Source organism: Staurois parvus, unplaced genomic scaffold (assembly GCF_062004578.1).
Source record: "Staurois parvus isolate SC_StPar_1 unplaced genomic scaffold, SC_StPar_1.0 ptg000679l, whole genome shotgun sequence".
Classification (NCBI taxonomy): domain Eukaryota; kingdom Metazoa; phylum Chordata; class Amphibia; order Anura; family Ranidae; genus Staurois; species Staurois parvus.
In genome coordinates, this window is record NW_028318475.1 from 1,971,033 (window position 1) to 1,990,623 (window position 19,591).

Genomic DNA, 19,591 nt, shown 5'->3' on the forward strand with positions numbered 1-19,591 from the left:
ACACTGATCAGCGCTGCCAGCTATAACCGGTGGTTCTGATCTGGCATGGAAAATCTGACAGGCTGGTAGTAGAGAAGTGGCATCCTTGCTGAACTGGCCTAATGGCGATCCATGTATGGATGGCTTAAGGAAGCGCTTGACAGTGAATTGGCTCTGAATTCCTGAAGCTGTGCTGTTACCTGTAGACTCCCATGGCCCCTCCATTGTTAGCGCTCCCTCCTCTCACCTGCAGCAGCTGCTCCCTGACACTGGGGAGCGTAAGCTGGTGGATCACATGACTAGACTAGACTGAAAATGGCTGTGTATATACAGTTGTGTTCAAAATAATAGCAGTCAGACATCACTAACCTGATCAATCACTGTTTTTTTATAGAAATTATATTTCTACATGGCAAATAATTTACTAGCAGGTGTAGTAGAGCAATAGAAATCCAACAGTCATGACATGCATGCTGCTGATTCTGTGTAATTGAATCACTAATTGAAAGGGGCATGTTCAAAATAATAGCAGTGTGGAGTTCTATTAGTGAGGTCATTCATTCTTTGAAAAACAGGTAGCAATTATTGCCCTTATTTAAGGAAGGAAGGCAGCAAATGTACATGCTGGTTACAGTGCATTTCTCTCTGAAATTCTGAGGAAAATGGGTCGTTCCAGACATTGTTCAGAAGAACAGCGTACCTTGATTAAAAAGTTGATTGGAGAGGGGAAATCATATAAAGAAATGCAGAAAATGATAGGCTGCTCAGCTAAAATGATTGCAAATGCTTTAAAATGGCAACCAATACCTGAAAGACGTGGAAGAAAGCAAAAAACTACCATTCGAATGGATAGAAGAATAGCCAAAATGGCAAGGACTCAGCCAACAATCAGCTCCAGGAAGATCAAAGGTCTAAAGTGACCTGTGAGTACTGTTACAATTAGAAGACTCCTATGTGAAGCCAAGCTATCTGCAAGAAGCCCCCGCAAAGTCCCACTGTTGAAAAAAAGACGTGCTGAAGAGGTTACAATTTGCCAAAGAGCACATTGACTGGCCTAAAGAGAAATGGAGCAACATTTTGTGGACTGATGAAAGTAAGATTGTTCTTTTTGGGTCTAGTGGCCGGAGACAGTTTGTCAGACGACCCCCAAACACTGAATTCAAGCCACAGTACACTGTGAAGACAGTGAAGCATGGTTGCGCAAGCATCATGATATGGGGATGTTTCTCATACTACGGTGTTGGGCCTATTTATCACATACCAGGGATCATGGATCAGTTTGAATACATCAGAATACTTGAAGAGGTCATGCTGCCTTATGCTGAAGAGGAAATGCCCTTGAAATGGGTGTTCCAACAAGACAACGACCCCAAACACACCAGTAAACGTGCAACATCTTGGTTCCAGACCAACAAGATTGACGTTATGGAGTGGCCAGCCCAATCCCCGGATCTTAATCTAATAGAAAACTTGTGGGGTGACATCAAAAATGCAGTTTCTGAGGCAAAACCAAGAAATGGAGAAGAACTGTGGAATGTAGTCCAATCATCCTGGGCTGGAATACCTGTTCACAGGTGCCAGAAGTTGGTTGACTCCATGCAACACAGATGTACAGCAGTTCTCAGAAACAGTGCTTATACAACTAAATATTCATTAAGTGATTCAAAGGAAAGCAAAGTCTTCAAACATTTTTCAGTTTATGTAGTGAATGTTTGCGTTTTGTGAAGAATACAAACACTATTTTTTTTGAACAGTCTAATCACTTTTCTTCAATTTTTTTTTTTTTTTTTTTAGAGGAACAACACAAATTTGATATATTTTTCTTCATGTTTTGATTTGGAATAGAATGTGTAGTGTTCCCAATGCATTTGTGTGTATGGAAATAAAAGCTATTAGAAGGATTTTGAGGTTTTATTAACTTTTTTCAACACCCTGCTATTATTTTGAACACAACTAGTATATACATTTTTTTTCTTTTTTTTTTTTTATATATAGTGTATGCATGTTTGGGGGGGGGACATTTTTAAAGGGTGATTTCAAAAGCTTGCTCTTCCACATTAAAAGTTTGTGAATTTAGGAGATGCTGCCTTTATGCTCCATCTTGCTTGAATGTGAAAAGTCAGAGGCTGGACAGTCATTGGGGGTAAACTGCATATAAAATGGCCCAGCCTGAATATTTGATATTCTCATGCTCTAGGTTCCTTTCATCTAGACTTGGTGATCTGATAACATCGAAAATGTTTTGTTTTGTTCTCAGGATTAGAGAATGTGGTGGCTTTGTGGCTTGGAACAGCTTGGGACAACCCCACGTAAATGGCAGACTTGCAATGACCAGAAGCATTGGAGATTTGGATCTCAAATCAACGGGAGTAATAGCAGAGCCTGAAACTAAAAGAGTGAAGGTGAGAACCTGGCCTGTGTTGTCTTGGCCAGTATTTCTTCACTTGTAGTAGATTTCACTTCTCTGTAAACTCTCCATTCTTTAACCGTACCCTGAGCATGTGATACAAAGCATGCCAGCATTGAAAAGAATGGCGCAGTAATTTTGTTGTCAAATGCCATTTTAGTGTTCTATTTATACTTCTTTGCAGGAGCTAATCGCTGCCATTTGACCTTGCCACATAAAGGATAAGTTCACCTTCTTTTTTTTTTTTTTTTTTTTTTTTTGTTACACCCATATTCAAGATGTAACATGTTAGATGCACCAGTCTCTGCACCCCCTTATCCTCTGAGCAGGGATTTCTAACCTCCAAACCCCATCCCCCTGCCAAACAGTGGTGCCCGCATGGCAGCATACCTTTTTGATAACTAGCTGACTGGGTGGATGTTTGAAAAAGTTATTGTCAGGACTGAACGGAAGCTTGAATTGTTCATTTGTTAATCTACCAAAGTCCACAGTCAACATGGTTCCTTGGTCAACCCTGTAATGCCTCAGAAAAGTATGCTGTGAGGACCACGAGGCTGCCTTACAGATTTTCCATGGAAACTCTGAGTGAGCCACTCTGGAAGCTGCAACCGCCCTAGTAGAGTGTGCAATCTCCACTAAAGGAAGATCCAGGCCTCTTGCTCTATACATTCTGTGGATGAGTTTACCAATCCACTCAGCCAGTGTTGTGACAGGGTTTCCTGTCCACCTGTTTTTCCCGCTTGGGATGAGAGTCTCTGTTCTAAATGGAGCAGTAAAGGCAGAATCCTGGAGATATCTGGTTCATGTAGTGTTTCTACCCCCCCCCCCCCCCCCCCCCCCCCCCCCCCTAGAAAGTTAGGTAAGGCCCAGGATTCTGACATTTGAAAAGACGTTGCTACCTTGGGCATGGAAGGGCTGAAGCTCCATGCTGGGAAGTATGAGATCTCTTCTGCTGCTCCTAGGGCTTGCAGTTCTGAGACTCTTCTTCCCAAAGTCACCGCAACAAGAAACTCTTCCCTTTTTTTTTTTTTTTTTTTTATATGTCCCATATTAAGCATATAGAGCAAAAGACTTGATTAAAAGAACATCCAGAAGGAGTGACAAATCCTACAGGGAAGAGACTCCTGGGTGGTTGAGTTCTCAGCACTGCTCTGAGAAACAGGTGGATAAAGGTTCTTCTGCCTGCCTAAATTTTGTACCAGCCTAAATCCATTGAAATTCCAGGTAGCAGCAATTTCAGCTAAGGCCTAGATCCAGTCTGGACTGAAGGAAATCCAGGAACCCTGATACTAGCGTGGGAGGAATAGTGCCCCATCATTGGTCTCCGTTTTAGGAATAGTGTTCTATTGTTGGTGTTAGTGGGGGGAAATGGTTGCCCATCAATGGTGTCAGTGGGGGGGAAATGGTGCCCCATCAATGGTGTCAGTGGGGGGGAATAGAAGGGCGCCGCATGTCAAACAACAATTCCCAGCTCTAACTTGCCAGCCAGCCTGCAAACAAACCAAATTAACCTGTCTTAACAGTATGCGTTACAAACAGGGGTTTAGTTAGCACACATTTGCAAATGTGTAAGCTACAGAGCCTGGTCACGGCACCCCAGTATTTTGTAGTTCCTAACTCTACAATTTTAAGAGCCCCCATAGTAGAGGCACATGTATTTAATGGATAGACTAAGGGCAGGTGGACCTGAGGGAGCCCACCCCTCCTTTAAAGGTACAGGAGCCTCATACTAGCCTAGGTCCTCCAACTTAGCCGTTTCAAAAGCCATGCTCAAAGATCTAGTCTGAGCAAGTTTGGGCGCTTGAACTTTCCTTGCGGCACAAGTGGAAATACTAAAAGGCAAACTGGCTTCTGGACGTTGAGATGAATTGCCTGGGGAAACCAGGGATTGTGAGGCCAATAAGGTAGAATGGCTAAGACTGAGGTATCCTCTTTCAGAAGCATCAATAGGAATCTTATGAGAGATAAAGGTGGAAAAGCATAAGCCAGACTGCAGTTGCAAGGAAACACTAGCACGTCTGTCACCTCCACTATGAGGTTGGATATCTGTGAAGCTTGTGATTGGAGGATAGTGAAGAGGTCTATATGGGGCACACTCCACATGTGCACTTGCTGGTTGAAAATCTGGGAATGCAGGGAGCACTCATTGTGGTCTGAGAATCTGTGAAAAAGTCGGTCTGCCTGTAACAGGTCTGACAATTTAATTTCAGGAATGGATGGTTTATTGAAAAAAAAATTGCTTACTAGCAGCTGTCATTTTGTGAAGTGATGCACTTTTCTAGATGACTGTGCCAGTGCTGGAATCCATTTCTGGAATTTTTCTAGAACGTTGCAGGTGAATACTTAACATCGTGAGCAGGAGCAAAGTCTTCGTGGAGAATCAGCTTGTCAGGCTGGAGTTCGTCTTTTCCTTTGAACAGATTCTTCTCCCTCTGTCCACATTTGCATCTGTCCTTTTGAGTTTTTGGCTGCTGACTTCTTGCGTCATCTAAGACCTCTTCCCACCACTCCTTAACCACATCCTTACCGTGCTATAGCCGAATGACAGATACAGCGTGGTTGTCCAGTTCTGGGAGGGTGTCACAGCATGAGGAAAGTCCTGCTGTCACAGAGCAGATCAGCACTGCTAATCAGGGCACTGATGGTCAGTGCTGCCCATCATTGCTGCATATCAATGCCCACCAGTGCCACCTCATCATTGTAGCCTCTCTGTGCCATCTCATCAGTGCTGTCAATCAGTGCAGCCTCATCAACGCACATCAATGAATGAGAATAGTTACCTGTTTACAAAATGTTATAATAAAAACAAACGTTTATTTTTTTTATTTATAGTGCAAAAAATGTGAAAAAACAAACACCCCAGTGGTGATTAAATACCACCAAAAGAGCTCTGTGTGTGAAAAAAATTCTAAAAATTTCATATGGGTACAGTGTTGCATGACTGCGCAATTGTCATTCAAACTGCAACGGCACTGAAAGCTGAAAATTGAGCTGGGTGCAAGGGGTGGTAAAAGTGCCCAGTAGGCAAGTGGTTAAACCACGTATAACATTCAAAACACTCAATTTCTTCATGGAATGTTCACTATAAGCCTGTTGTAATGGAGCTGAAGTTTTACTTGCATTTTTGCCAATTTTTTATGCAAAATTTTGATGTTATTCTGCTGCTCCAGACTCCTGTCCCTCATTTTCCACCAACCGTGCAACACACACACGTTATTTCTTCTACTACTACGTAAAGAGTCAACTGGTCTGTGACCCAGGTGAATGCAAGTTAGAAAATGTCACGCTCGAGTGCAAATGGCTGTGTAACTCACCATCATAGTGCTACAATGCTGGCATTCCTGGAATTGAATTGTCACACCTTGCATGTTCAGCTTGCCTAGGAGGTATGCTGCTCTCAAATTTGCCATGTGGCGTTCTGCCTATGACAATATGGGCCCTACCTCCTGCTCCTGAAGTGTGCTGCTGCATGTACCTCCTAGGTGTTGGATGTAAGCGACTGCCACTTCTCCATTTGCAATGAAACTGGTTTCCCCTCCATTTTGTACTGCAGGGCTGTTAAGAGCGGAAAATGCCACTTGAATCTCTTAAGACGTTCGAGACCATGCTCTTGCTGACAGGAGGGAAATGGTTGACTTGCATTTTCTAGGGTGGAAGAGACACCTGCGGCATTGGTGGTGGTGATGAGTGCTACCATGTGTATCTGCTGAGCAGGAGAAAGTTGGATTTTCTCGAAGTTGACTATCCAACCAAATCTCTGGAGAGTGCATAGCAGAAACTCCTCGGTGAATAAGCTGCTCTAAGTCTAGTTGATGCACACTGAGGTCCTTCTCCATGATGGGGACTAGAATCACAATGTTTGTGAAAGTCTTCAGATGTGCAAAGCCCGAATGGAAGGCTTCGGAATTGCAAGAGTAGCAACTGACTATAAACTTCAGATATTTTTGGAAGGACGAGAGGATTGGGATGTGGAGGTAGGTGTCCTGGAGGTCCAATTCCATAATCTAGTCGCCTGGCTGTACCACTTGAATTATCGTATGGTGGGATTCCATTTTTAATTTTTCCAGAAAGATATAGTGATTTTGTTTTAAGTATCACTGGCTGCCATCCTCCTGCTTCTTTTGTGAACCATAAAGAGTTGAATAGAAGCTTGTGAATTTTTTCTGAATAGGGAACCTGAACCTGGACCGCTGCACTGGATTTGAAATGTGCACAGGTATTATAATAGGATTTTTGCTTTCTGAGGAGAATCTGGCAGTTTTATGGGAGTAAATTGATCAAAGAAAGGAGCATCTAGGAAGAAGTCCAAAAACTTCCATGTGTTACAGTTGACTGTACCTATGTACCCGGTGCATTATTATTATTTTTTTTTTTTCTTGTCCAGACCTCCGTTAAGAGAGCCAGCCTAGCTCCCGCTGTCAGTCTGGACATCTTAACCGTCAAAAGGATTTAGTCGGATCATGGGTGACATTCAAGGTCTTCTGTTTCCTGCAGAAAATTTGCTTGCGTTCCCTCCAACCTCTTCTGAAATCTGACTGTCATCCAGCCCTGGACTCTCTCGCCCTCATGGGATGAAATTTGTTAGGGAAACGCCTAGAGCACTTTTGCTTTCTCTCCTGGAGAAGCAGGCCAGACTTCACTCCTGTTACTCTTGAAATGGCTGTATCTAGTTTACTGTCAGATTTCCCATTAAAGGGAATCTTGCACCAATTATGTTTTTGAGGTTGTCTGCAGCTCAAGGCTTTTTTTTTTTTTTTTCCCCCTTTCTGTGACTGAGGGAGTATTGCTCAAGCCGAGCACCTGACATCTCTTGCCATACTCCCTGTTGAAATCTGAAGACATCTTCAGTCTGTCCACGGCACGAACAAGGTCTTCCTTTTTGACTCTCTCTCATTGACTGCTGTCTCCATGGTTTTAGCCAATACCCTAAATGTTTTAGTGATGGATGAAAGAGGTATTGCCGGCTGGCAAACTGCACCCACATTATGATCTTCAGCCCTCTTCTGACTCTTTTGAGGTCTGGGTCAATCCTCATATCAGTTACATCTTTGAAAGAGGCAGAGTCCTATTTTTTTGAAAGTGTGGGTTTTTTTTTTTCCAGGTGTACTATAGCCACATCAACAACTCCCTGAAAAAGATAATTTGTGAGCAGTTCAGCGAGAACTTCTGCCACTTTTGAGCTATTAAATCCCCCTATTTCCTCCATAAAGGGTAAAAAGGTCTGATGCTTTTGCAGAAAAGGGGATTGTTTGTTTTTGCCGTCTTCTCTTCCTTTTCCCAACCACTATGTTGCTTTACTGCTGGACTATAGGGCTGAATCAGAGTAAAGCTGAAGCCCAGCTTATCTGAATCCTTCTCCCGCAGTGTGTGACCACTATAATCTCCTAGCTCTTTACTGGCAGGGGGAGACATAAGGTTATAGAAATACTTATGCAAGTGCCTGGTTGATCTTCCAGAGGCACCTCTAGGCAAGAGCTCTGGGAAGTGATCTGACCTGGGAGGGCTGATGCCAGTTCTGATATGGAGTCTCTCAACACCTGAAGACTGTCTCGTTCTGTTTACTGAAAATGTGCTCAGTTATTCCCTGTAAATGAATTTGTTTGGTATGGGAAGTGCTCCACAGGCCCAGCTGGGCCTTTTCTTAGATTTATTTATTGTCCCCTGGATGATGCCATATTGATCAGGCAGAGCTGCAAAAGATCAAAGCAACGTGCATAAGAAGCCCTCTAAAAGTCTTCTGGAAAACTTGGCAAAGTGCAGGTCCTATGCCTATGGAGATGAGGGTCTTTTGTTACTGGTGACTGACTCGTGGCTTAGGAGGGAACAGGACAGCCAGCTTAGAAAATAAAACTGCAAGACAACAGAAGTAAAAAAAAAAAAACAGAGGAAAGGGGAGAGAGAGAGACTGCAAAAGACCCGAGGGCTGGACATACAGTTGTGCTCAAAGTTTTCATACCCTGGCAGAAATTCTGAAATTGTGGCATTGATATTGAAAATATGGCAGATCATGCCAAAAAAAATGCTCCTTTTTATTGAAGGATGATGATCATATGAAGTTTCCACCCACAGCCTGCAGGTGGCGCAGTTTCATTTCAGAATAGAATGTGATCTGATCATGCGAACTGAATTGTGTGTGAATTTACAAAACCTTTCATAATCCTAACATCCAAATGATATTGGGATTTTTCTTTTGTAAACAAGTCCTTTCCATTTTATGTTTTAAAGTCTTTTTTTGGGGGGGGTGGTAAAGATGGTAGATTTTGTGAACCACTGCCTTGTTACTGCCGGCATACTAATTGCTGACTGTTGTATTATATAACACCGTACATCGACAAAAGGTGATTCACATCTAATGGTACAGATTCAAACTGCAATAAACGGCTTGATTATTATTTATTATTGTGTGTTTTTTTTGTTTATATCTTTTTAGGACTTGCTATCAGTGCACCCCACAAATGTGTACCTAATACAGTTAATTTGCATAGATGTAATACTAAAGTGTGTGTATTATACATTTTCTAATTGACTTTAGCAGTAAGTGTTCTTTTTACATTTCTAGTTGCATCATGCTGATGATGGATTTTTAGTATTAACTACCGATGGCATTAACTTCATTGTTAACAGCCAAGAGATCTGTGACATAATCAATCAGTGCCATGATCCTGCTGAAGCAGCACAAGTCCTCACTGAACAGGTAAGTGTTGCATAGCCTAATGGGATATTATACCTGACTACATGCTTCCAGCAGTACAATGAGTTCTAGGCAAGCCTCTGCCTCTCCTGCTGCTCATATTGGTTAATGTGCGTATAAAACCCTGTTAATAGTGACTAAAAAGCAGACTAAAATTGGCCATGGTTTCTAACCTAAATTTTATTAATAGCCTAGTGCCATAGTGGAATTACTGCCCCCCTTTTGACCTGAATAGCACTGTGGAAACTTCAAATGTCACTATTAAAAATTTCTGTTGGCATGATTTGGCTTGACTTGTGGTGCTGAAATAGTTGGATAATTAGACATTCCCCATCTTTTACCATAAACTACATATTTGGACCAGAATGCTGACAGAAAATATCCAAAACCAACCCTCTTTCAGAAAAGAGCATCTTGCCATTTACATCTCACTACTAATTGGAAGTTTGGTAGTATTCATTCCAGGCAGGAGATTGATAATGTCCTGTCCATGATGTTGAACTTGTACTGTTGGACAGTGAGGAAAACCCTGTAGCAACCCAAACTGGACTGCAAGCAAGGGTATATAAACCTTTTTGGATACAGTTTCAATAATTTGTAGTGATAATGCCATTCCCTGTCCACAATGGGTTAAACTGCTTATGTTTTTTTCAGGTTCCCTAATCTGGTCTGTCTGTCTGTCTGTCTGTCTGTCTGTCTGTCTGTCTGTCTCTGTCTGTCTGTCTGTCTGTCTGTCTGTCTGTCTGTCGCATTTGGAGTACAGTAGGAATGCTCAAGCAGCTGTATACCTGTTTTGACATAGTCCTTAAAACAAATGCACCTTCCATTACACTGATAATGATTAGGTGGGAAGTTTAGGGGTTATCATAGACACTCCTGTTTTAGGCATACATCTAAAAGGTGCCTTCCTAGCATTGGTAGGGTTCTCTACCGGTGATGTTGTTATATACTGCTATGATTAGTGTTTTGAATTTAAACTGTTTAAACAGCCAGTTTGGATTTCTGAACATTGAGGGGAAATATCTCACCCAAGCTAGACAGTGTAATGTGACTTTTGTGCAAACCTCCCACATACCCTCTTCTCCTCTCCTACTCCCCCCTTTTTCCCTTTTTTTTTTTTTTTTTTTTTTTTTTTTTTTTTCATAACCGTGTCAGTACCTACAACACGTTTTTCTAGCATTTGGTGTATGAAGGGGTTTCTTCCTTTTTAGCTTATCAGTACCATGCTAGAAAACCTTTTGCTAAATGGCAGTAGGGACGGGCTGGCTGCCTAAAGCCAGAAAGACTGCACTCGGCAGATACCAATAATATCAGTATGATTCATGCTTAACAAATTGAGGCAATTGTATAAATACTTCTTTTTTTTTTTTTTTTTTTTTTTTTTTTTTTTTTTCCCTCCCCTCCTGCATTTAGCATGGTGGAGCAGATTTTATGCTTGAGTATGCTGTGAGCAAACCTTTTGTAATATTCAGAATAAGTATGTATGAGGTTGCCCAGTGGTGATTGGGCTTGTATAGAGTTCTGAGCATGTTGCCCTAATTCATTCTAATATTGTAGATCTACCCAAGGGAGATTTCAATGAGCCTCCCCATTTTTAGTTTTACTTGTTTCACGCTTCAGCTTAAGGCAAGTGTGCAAGATCCCTTCTTCAAATCTGATAGTTGTTTACACTCTTTAGAAATAGGAGGACCATGTGCAAAGTAATTTGGGAGGCAATAACTTTTCAAAGCTCCGCTCAGGGGTCTTATAACACCCTGACGCAAGCTGAAGTGTTTGATATACACTAAGCTATACAAGTGAAGCCTATAAATTGAAAGCCAAATATTCAGATTTTTGCATAAATTCAAACGTGACTGGTTTTTAAGTTAGGTTATGAGACTTCAACATTTTGCAGATATAAACGTTTAACTTCTCATTACTCTCCAATCTTTCAGTTCAGTAGATTTTCTGTGTCCTTTATAGAATATAAAGTTGGTGTTTCTGATCAAGGGATTGTTCTGAATTTTGTACTTTGAAATTAAGCTGTAACACTTTATGGTAATCTTTTTTGGCATTGCTTTTCAGGCTATCCAGTATGGGGCAGAAGACAACAGCACAGCCATCATTGTCCCCTTTGGGGCCTGGGGAAAGCACAAGAGCTCTGAAGTCAGTTTTTCTTTCAGTCGCAGCTTTGCATCAAGTGGAAGATGGGCGTAATCATGCCCTGCGTGTTTATACGTACAGCACAAAATGTCCAACGTTCTCTTGCTATCAATCAATCTTTTCTTCATACATGCCAGCCTTTCTAGGATGTTTTTTTGTTTTTTTGTTTTGTTTTTTTTAGCACAGTGGCATGATCTGCTGTGTTTTGAACGCGACGTCTAGGCAATAAAATGCTACACAATTACACTAATGTACATAATAGGTAATATGGTTGCTGACTGCTAGACTGCGCTCACAAGTTTGAAAGGGAATATAACTGTCTCTGCATTGTTCACAAACTTGCAGGCCTCCATGACTCAATTACTCTAGAATACACTTGGCCACATGCATTACAGTAAGGCACATTGCCTTGGGCTGCACTGCATACATGTCCCATGAGCTGTACTGCATTTTGGGAAAGATGCCATTCAACTGACTTGAATGGGAGAACATAAGGCTGCTCATCCAAATCTAGCCTGTTAGATTTTTCACAACACGCCACACTGCTCTTTACATTATCTTGTGTGTTTGCCTCTTGCAAAAATGTAGGATAATCTGGCGGGATTTGTGAGCAGCCTATATGCTGGTTATGCACACACAATTTTCTGCCATTTTTAAACCGTTTTTGATTACAGAACTAACCATATAGGAAAAAGACAACCTACCACTAAAAGGTTTGGTCATTTCTTAGTGGCAGCAGAAACTGTTAGATTATGTGTTCAGTTGTCCAGGGGCAGACTGACCATTTAGAAGCTCGGGCACTGCCCGAGGGCCCGGGGTCAGTAGGGGGCCCCTTGAGATGCCCCTGGTACCTTTTTCTTGGGCTTTTTTGAGTTTGGGCAAGGACACTGGGGCCCCATGAACCCCTATTTCCCGGGGGCCCATGTGTTGTCAGTCCGCCCCTGCAGTTGTCTGATTTTGAAGTGGCTGAAATGGCTGCAAATGGTGTGTATAGCCAGCATTAGTGCCATGAACAATGTAAGAGAGCACTTTATTGCTCATTTTGCACTGCATTACTGAACACTTTATGCTGGCTGTCTGTTACACTCTGAATTTGTGGTGTTTTAGTATTATTTATAATGAGGCCCACTGGACTCTTTTTATTACACCACTTTTAACTCTTTTGTACTTTTATGAAGGTTGGTATTGGGTATTTTTTAGCAATCCCTTCAAATGCCTGTTTTTCAAAAATGTGAACTTGAGTTGGAAAGACTGATTTCTTTTTATTTATTTATTTTTTTATTTTACAATTCTTTGCCATTTTAATGTAATCTAAGTATTGGATTGTATATTGTAAAAAGAACCAGCTGTGTGACAGTCTATGGTAATGTATTAAACTGTCCCAAGACCAAAATCAGGTGTTGGTACCATGTGGTATTCTTATTACAAAGGTTCCATCGGTGTTGATTTTGTGTGAAATCTTCAGAATGTGATAGCGAACTACATTTTAGAGCTGCTAAAATCTGTTTTCCAACCTGTGGTATGGGTACCATTTAATGGATGGCAGAGACTTACAGGTTTACAGGAGTACTTTACATAGGTAAGCGAGTTTCAGATAGGGGCACCTGATAAACCTTTTGTTGTGAACAATGTACTTTGTGGTTATGATAGGGAAATACATATTGAAACATTAACAATTTGTGCTCAATACATTGATCCCTAACAAGTGGCTGTGAGCTTGCAATGATGATGCTTGTGACAATCTTTCAACTTTTGTGCTTGCTGCATCACACCTTGAACAACACAATTGTTGCCATGATGAAATTATACACTGTGTTAAATGTTTTTCCTGTATTTGTAATAACAGGATAGGTGAAGAATTTCTTTGTTTCTTCAGTGGTCACAGCAGCAGAAGGCAACTGAAAGGTCTGTCCACGTATCACCAATGTCATAGGTGAATGTGGTTTACCATCCAAATTGGTTGGGGATCCCTGGTCTAGAACCTATAAAGCTGAAGCTCTCAGCGGCACTGCAATTGTTTCAACTGCATTTACCTTAGTACTACGCGACACATGCATGGGAACAAACTGCCCATTACTGCATGCGTTCCAGATGCTCAATTATAGACATTGGAGGAGCTTATAAAGTAGTACAGTCTGGTTCTTAAACATACTGCAAATAGCATTGTTCATCTTACAAAGTAACCTGTTTATGTACAGTTTAATATGCTTTGGCGGTCATAGCATATTATGTATATAACTTTCTGTATATTTGTGTAAATATTGTTTTTGTAATTAATAAACTGTTCTAGAACTTGTTTCAAGTTCTGTATTGAAACTCATGAGTGACTGCATTGATTCTTAGGCCTAGTGTAGTCTGTCTGCAGGGGTCACTGGCTTTTTTGCTGAAAATAATGCAGTGCACATGCAGGAAACGTGCTATTGACAAATGTACTCTGCAATGAAACAGCACTGAGACAAAGCACACTAAAACATTGATATATTCTGTAAACGCATAAAAAAAATCCTTATTCACCTCTGTAGGTGTTATGAAGAAAGTAATCTCCAAAGTTCTGAATAGTGGCACAAAAATCACAGCTACTTCCCATTTTTGCCTTCTGTGGAGAACAGATACTTGGCCACCCTTGACCCTCAAATGTAAAATGCACAGCAGGTTGCTTTAAGCTGTTAGAAACTGACTGAAAATTATCTGTGATCTTTGAGAATGAACTACTCCATACATGCAGCTAGAGAGGTCAGTGATGGCGTGTTTTAAAACTCCTCCACTCCCCTTGCTTTGCTGTTCTTAGATCCTACACATAGAGGGGTAAATCTTCCTTTTGGGGACATAGAACCCCTGTCTTGCTTTTATTGCCATCTATTCCTTCCCAATCCATCAAAAAACCCTGGTCTGTACATACATTCAAGGGGCCTGCTGACCCCATAACACACACTAGTGTGCATGTAACACACCTGCTGGCATGCCATTTTCAATTGCATTGTATCAGTGCACTTTTCACATGCATTGCACTGGTGTTTTTTTTTTTTTTTTTTTTTTTTTTTTTTTAAGCTATTACTGTGTGCATGAAAATGCAACAATAAAATGCTGGAAAAGGTAGGAGTGGGGGTTTCTAGGTGCTTATGTTACATGCCAACACAAGTTAAACTAGAATTTTTTTATGTATTTGTACAATAAAATATTACAAAGTGCTTTATTTCTATAGTTTTTTTTATATCTAGTATATGTCATTTAAATTGAGATACTCAAACACAGGCTTTTCCACATGTTTTGTCTACTTGGCTTCTTCAGGAAGCAAACCTGTGAATGGGGTACTAATAGGTACAATTAAGAAATTATCCAGCCATAACAGTGATACTGTGTATGTATGTGATCAAAAACTTGAATACTACTCAATCTGCCCTGTCCCCACACATCTCATACCTGGCACATCAAGAAATCGACCAGATGGAATCCTGGGGCACACAGGAATGGATACATGGCGACTCAAGGCAGACTGCAGAAGGGGATATAATGGCCAGAGGGTGATCCTAGTGAGATAAACACATTGGCTATAAAGTGTTCAACCACATTCTATATTTCTATGCATGTATACACATGTGTATTGCTATAAAATGGTACTCACTTAAAAAAAGAGTGCTAGCATTGATGGTAACCCCCTAGCCAGAGTGCTGCATTGATAGTAACAAGTGGGCCTATTCACTAGAGGAGTAATGAAAAAATATATTTATTTCAGGTACTTAAATAGTAATGTCAATTTTACGCAGCGCTTTACATATATAGTACATTCACATCAGTCCCTAACCCTTAAGGAGTGTACAACCTAAGGTGCTTGACTTACATTCATACATAAACATACTAGGGCCAATTTAGACAGGATCCAATTCACCTACCAGCATGCCTTTGGAGTGTGGGAGGAAATTGGAGTATCCAGAAGAAACCCACGCAGGCACAGGGAGAACATGTAAACTCCAGGCAGGTGGTGCCGTGGTTGGGATTCAAACCAATGACCCTAGTGCTGCCAGGCGGAAGTGCTAACCACTTAGCCACTGTGCTGCCCCATATATTCTAAACAACAAGTTCCCTTTTGTTGATTAGATAGAGAGAAAGAGATATATATATAGAGAGAGAGACATACTTTTTTTTTTTTTTCAGGCGTGCCTTGGTTAACAAAAGAAAATGATGCCTTGGTTTACGAATTTTTTTTCGCAATACGAAACAAGTTTCCCTAGGATGTAAGGATGCATTGCGCCTGGGAGGTTTATAGCGCTGGCCCGTGCCTTTCAAGTGCACTTTATAAAGCGTTTTGAACAGAAGACTTTTTTTTTTTTTTTTAACCTCCGGAACGGATTAATTGGTTTTCAATGTGTTGACAAATTTTTTATTTTTTTTTTTTTTCGCAATATGAAGCAAGTTTCCCCAGGATGAATTCCGCCTGGGAGGTTTATAGCGTCGGCCCCGTGCATGCTGGAGTCTGGGTAGCACGTGGTGTTGAGTGTGGAGGTGTTGGAGTGGTTTTTGCATTGAGTTTTGAAGCCATTCTGGAAATTTTTGATCATGTCCCTGTACAGTATTTATGCCTTTTAAAATGCACTTTATAAAGTTTTGAACCGATTAAGACTTTTTTTTTTTCTTCGAAACGGATTAATTGGTTTTCAATGCATTCCTATGGGAAACCCTGTTTCGGTTTACTAATTTTTCGCAATACGAAACATCCTGGAGAACACATTAAATTCGTAAACTGAGGTACACCTGTATTGTAAAGGTTATTTATATTGGCCAAATATTATTTATGTGGCGTGCACCTGCTCTACAAGATATGGTCCAACAGACTCCATGACAAATGCAAATAAAATACCTTGTCCCCAGGACTGGGTTCTAAATATGCCATGCACGGGTCAGCTTTAGTGAGCAGTGGACCCTTTTAAAGGAATATGGGTGCATTATGTATAAGGAGATATCTCAATGTGTAGTTGACAGCTACCTAGATAATTACAAATTAAAAGGTGTATCTCTGTAGAAAAATAATCCCCCTGCGCTCCACTGGTAAGAACAAACACAACCCCAAATATATGCAAGCTGCTACCACCTATTCCCAATACCACAGGATCTATGACATAAAAAAAACAATATTGGTGAAGCGCTTCACATAAAAAACTAAATAAGTAGGTGCAATGATATAAAAATACATATAAAGTGACCGCAATGTATTGAAAGGTATAGATAACTAGTGCTAAATAATCCCCCCCAAAAAATATATGTGCCAAGTGCTGAAAGTGCAAAAAGGTCATGCGTTTGCTGACTAGATCGTGCCAAAATACATTATATGCGCAGTAAACATAATACACAATAACATTGCACACTCTAACTAAAAGTGGAAAGTGCTCAGTATGAGTATGAATATTGGTTAAAAGTAATATCCACAATAAAGTGCAAAACCGGTCATGTGTTTACTGAATAGATCGTGCCAAAATACAATATATGCACAGTAAACATAAAACACATTGCACACTAACTGAAAGTGAAAAGTGCTCAGTATGGGTATGAATATTTGTTAAAAGTAAAATCCACAATAAAGTGCAAAACAGGTCATGCGTTTGCTGACTAGATCGTGCCAAAATACAATATATGCACAGTGAAATAATGCACAATAACATTGCACACTCTAACTGAAAGTGACAGGTGCTCAGTATGAATATTGGATAAATGTAAAGTCCACAATAAAGTGCAATAACAAAGTGCTTGACATTTCATATGCAAACAAACACCGCGATATCAGTGCTTCAAATCTTCACTCCAGACATGATGCGTGTTAGCATGCCACACGTTTATATTGTAATCTAAAAGTGGCTAAAGTGCCTCCTCACCTTAACCATTCGACCCCTAAGGGCCACAATGCTTAGGTAATATAGCTCCACCAGACTGGGGATCTCTGTAATAATACTCCTGTAGTAGCACTTAGTCTCCTCTGCCAGGTCACTTATGCCCTCAGATGGTAATACCCCCGGGTAATCACAAGGCCATAGAGAGGTAGACAAAGAGAGCCTCCATAGTGAAATGCCATTTATTCCATATAGCAGATGAAAACAAGCCAAAAGGGAACACTCACAGTATAGCAGATCTCATACAGCTGGTCTGCCATTTGCTGTGGGTGTACTGCAAGGTGCTGGGTGTCCAAAGATGGCGTCTGCCGGATGTGCGTAACCAGAAGTACGTCACTGCGCTCTACGCATTACTCCACGATATCATTTGGCTTCATCAGGATATCCTGATCTGCTATACTGTGAGTGTTCTCTTTTGGCTTGTTTTCATCTGCTATATGGAATAAACGGCATTTCACTATGGAGGATCTCTTTGTCTACCTCTCTATGGCCTTGTGATTACCCGGGGGTATTACCATCTGAGGGCATAAGTGACCTGGCAGAGGAGACTGAGTTGTACTACAGGAGCATTATAACAGAGATCCCCAGTCTGGTGGAGCTATATTACCTAAAGCATTGTGGCCCTTAGGGGTCGCATGGTTAAGGTGAGGAGGCACTTTAGCCACTTTTGGATTACAATATAAACGTGTGGCATGCTAACACGCATCATGTTTGGAGTGAAGAATTGAAGCACTGATGTCACGGTGTTTGTTTGCACATGAAATGTCAAGCACTTTGCTATTGCACTTTATTGTGAATTTTACTTTTATCCAATATTCATACTCATACTGAGCACCTGTCACTTTCAGTTAGAGTGTGCAATGTTATTGTGTATTATTTCACTGTGCATATATTGTATTTTGGCATGATCTAGTCAGCAAACGCATGACCTGTTTTGCACTTTATTGTGGATTTTACTTTTTACCAATATTCATACCCATACTGAGCACTTTCCACTTTTAGAGTGTGCAATTAGTGTGTATTATGTTTACTATGCATATATTGTATTTTGGCAGGATCTAGTCGGCAAATGCATGACCTGTTTTCCACTTTCAGCACTTGGCACTTATATATATTTTTTTGGGGATTATTTAGCACTAGTTATCTATACCTTTCAATACAGTGTGGTCACTTTATATGTATTTTTATATCATTGCACCTACTTATTTAGTTATCATGTGAAGCGCTTCACCAATATTGTTTTTTTTTTTTTTTTTTGTGTGCATCTCTGGGTCCTCCAGGACTGTGACAAAATGGCCAAGGGCCAGTCGGCTTTTATAGCCCCTCCACCCGGAAGGCGTTTAATGTCCTATCTTGGCGTGGACATATTGTTGGAGTCTGCACATGTGCACATGAGTTCTGTCCGCCTGAAAATCTCTGCCTATCCACAGAAAGCACACTACAAGATAGGTGAAAATCTGGGAGGTATAAAGTTATAAATAATGCATAGCACCATCTAGTGGCTACTAGATGTTGGACCATACCTTGTGGAGCAGGTGCACTCCACCATAAATCACATTTGGCTAATATAATTAACCTTTAAATAGTTCCTTTTTTGTTGTGTGTTTTTTTTTTCTCATTACTCTTCCAGTGAATAGGCCCCACTTGTTACCATCAATGCAGCACTCTTGCTCTCCCTAGTGAATTGCCTTACTTTTTTGTTTTTTGTGAGTATTCTTTTATGGCAATACACAGTGGTGTTTTAGGCTAGGTTCACACCTATACAATATGTGTTTAATCTGTTCCTGCAGTATGTTTTGCAGTGCGTTTTTGATGCATTTAAAAAAAAAAATTCTTGTTGCTAGGTAGATTAAAATGCAAAACGCAGCAAAAACTCTCCATTGAAGTCTATAGAACCAAAAACATAACTTTTGGCATTTAAAAAAAAGTCCCTAACCCTTTAAAAAAAAAAAAAAAAACGCATCGGGTGAAAACGAAGAGATGTGACCGTGTCCCATAGGAAATCATGTTAAATGGAGTGTAGTGTGTTTCTGCAAAACGCTGTGGAAAACGCTCGGGTGTGAACCTAGATTTATATATAATATATGTATGTATACGCTTTATAGCCAAGAATGATTTTATTTCACTAGGATCACCCTTTGGTCATTTTGTCCCCTCTGCGGTTTGCCTTGAGCAGCCATGGATCCACTCCTGTGTGCCCCATGGGTTTTCTCCTAGGATTCCGTCTAGTCAAGTTCTTGATGTGTCCGGGTCTTTTTATCCCCTTTTGTCTGAATGCATATATATAGTATCACTGTTATGGCTGGAGAAATGTCTTAATTGTCTTTGTATATTCATTAGTATCTCGTTCACATGTTTGTTTCCTGAAGAAGCCAAGTAGATGAAATATGTAGAAGACCCTGTGTTTGATGATCTCAATTTAAATGGCGTATATTGGATATTAACTATGGAAGTAAAGCAGTTTCTTGTTAGAATTTTTTTATGTATTTGTGT

At 40.6% G+C, this 19,591-nt stretch overlaps 1 protein-coding gene across 2 annotated transcripts in view; it reads left to right on the forward strand.

Moving 5' to 3' along the window:
• PPM1K (protein phosphatase, Mg2+/Mn2+ dependent 1K) overlaps nucleotides 1–14,412 on the forward strand; it is a 28,407-nt gene extending 13,995 nt beyond the window's left edge. For both annotated transcript variants that reach the window (XM_089652323.1, XM_089652324.1), the window contains exons 5-7: nucleotides 2,237–2,381; nucleotides 8,946–9,080; nucleotides 11,142–14,412. In XM_089652323.1, the coding sequence (XP_089508449.1) occupies nucleotides 2,237–2,381; nucleotides 8,946–9,080; nucleotides 11,142–11,273 (412 nt within the window). In that variant the 3' untranslated portion in view covers nucleotides 11,274–14,412. The remainder of the gene's footprint in view (nucleotides 1–2,236; nucleotides 2,382–8,945; nucleotides 9,081–11,141) is intronic.
• Nucleotides 14,413–19,591: the final 5,179 nt, after the last annotated feature.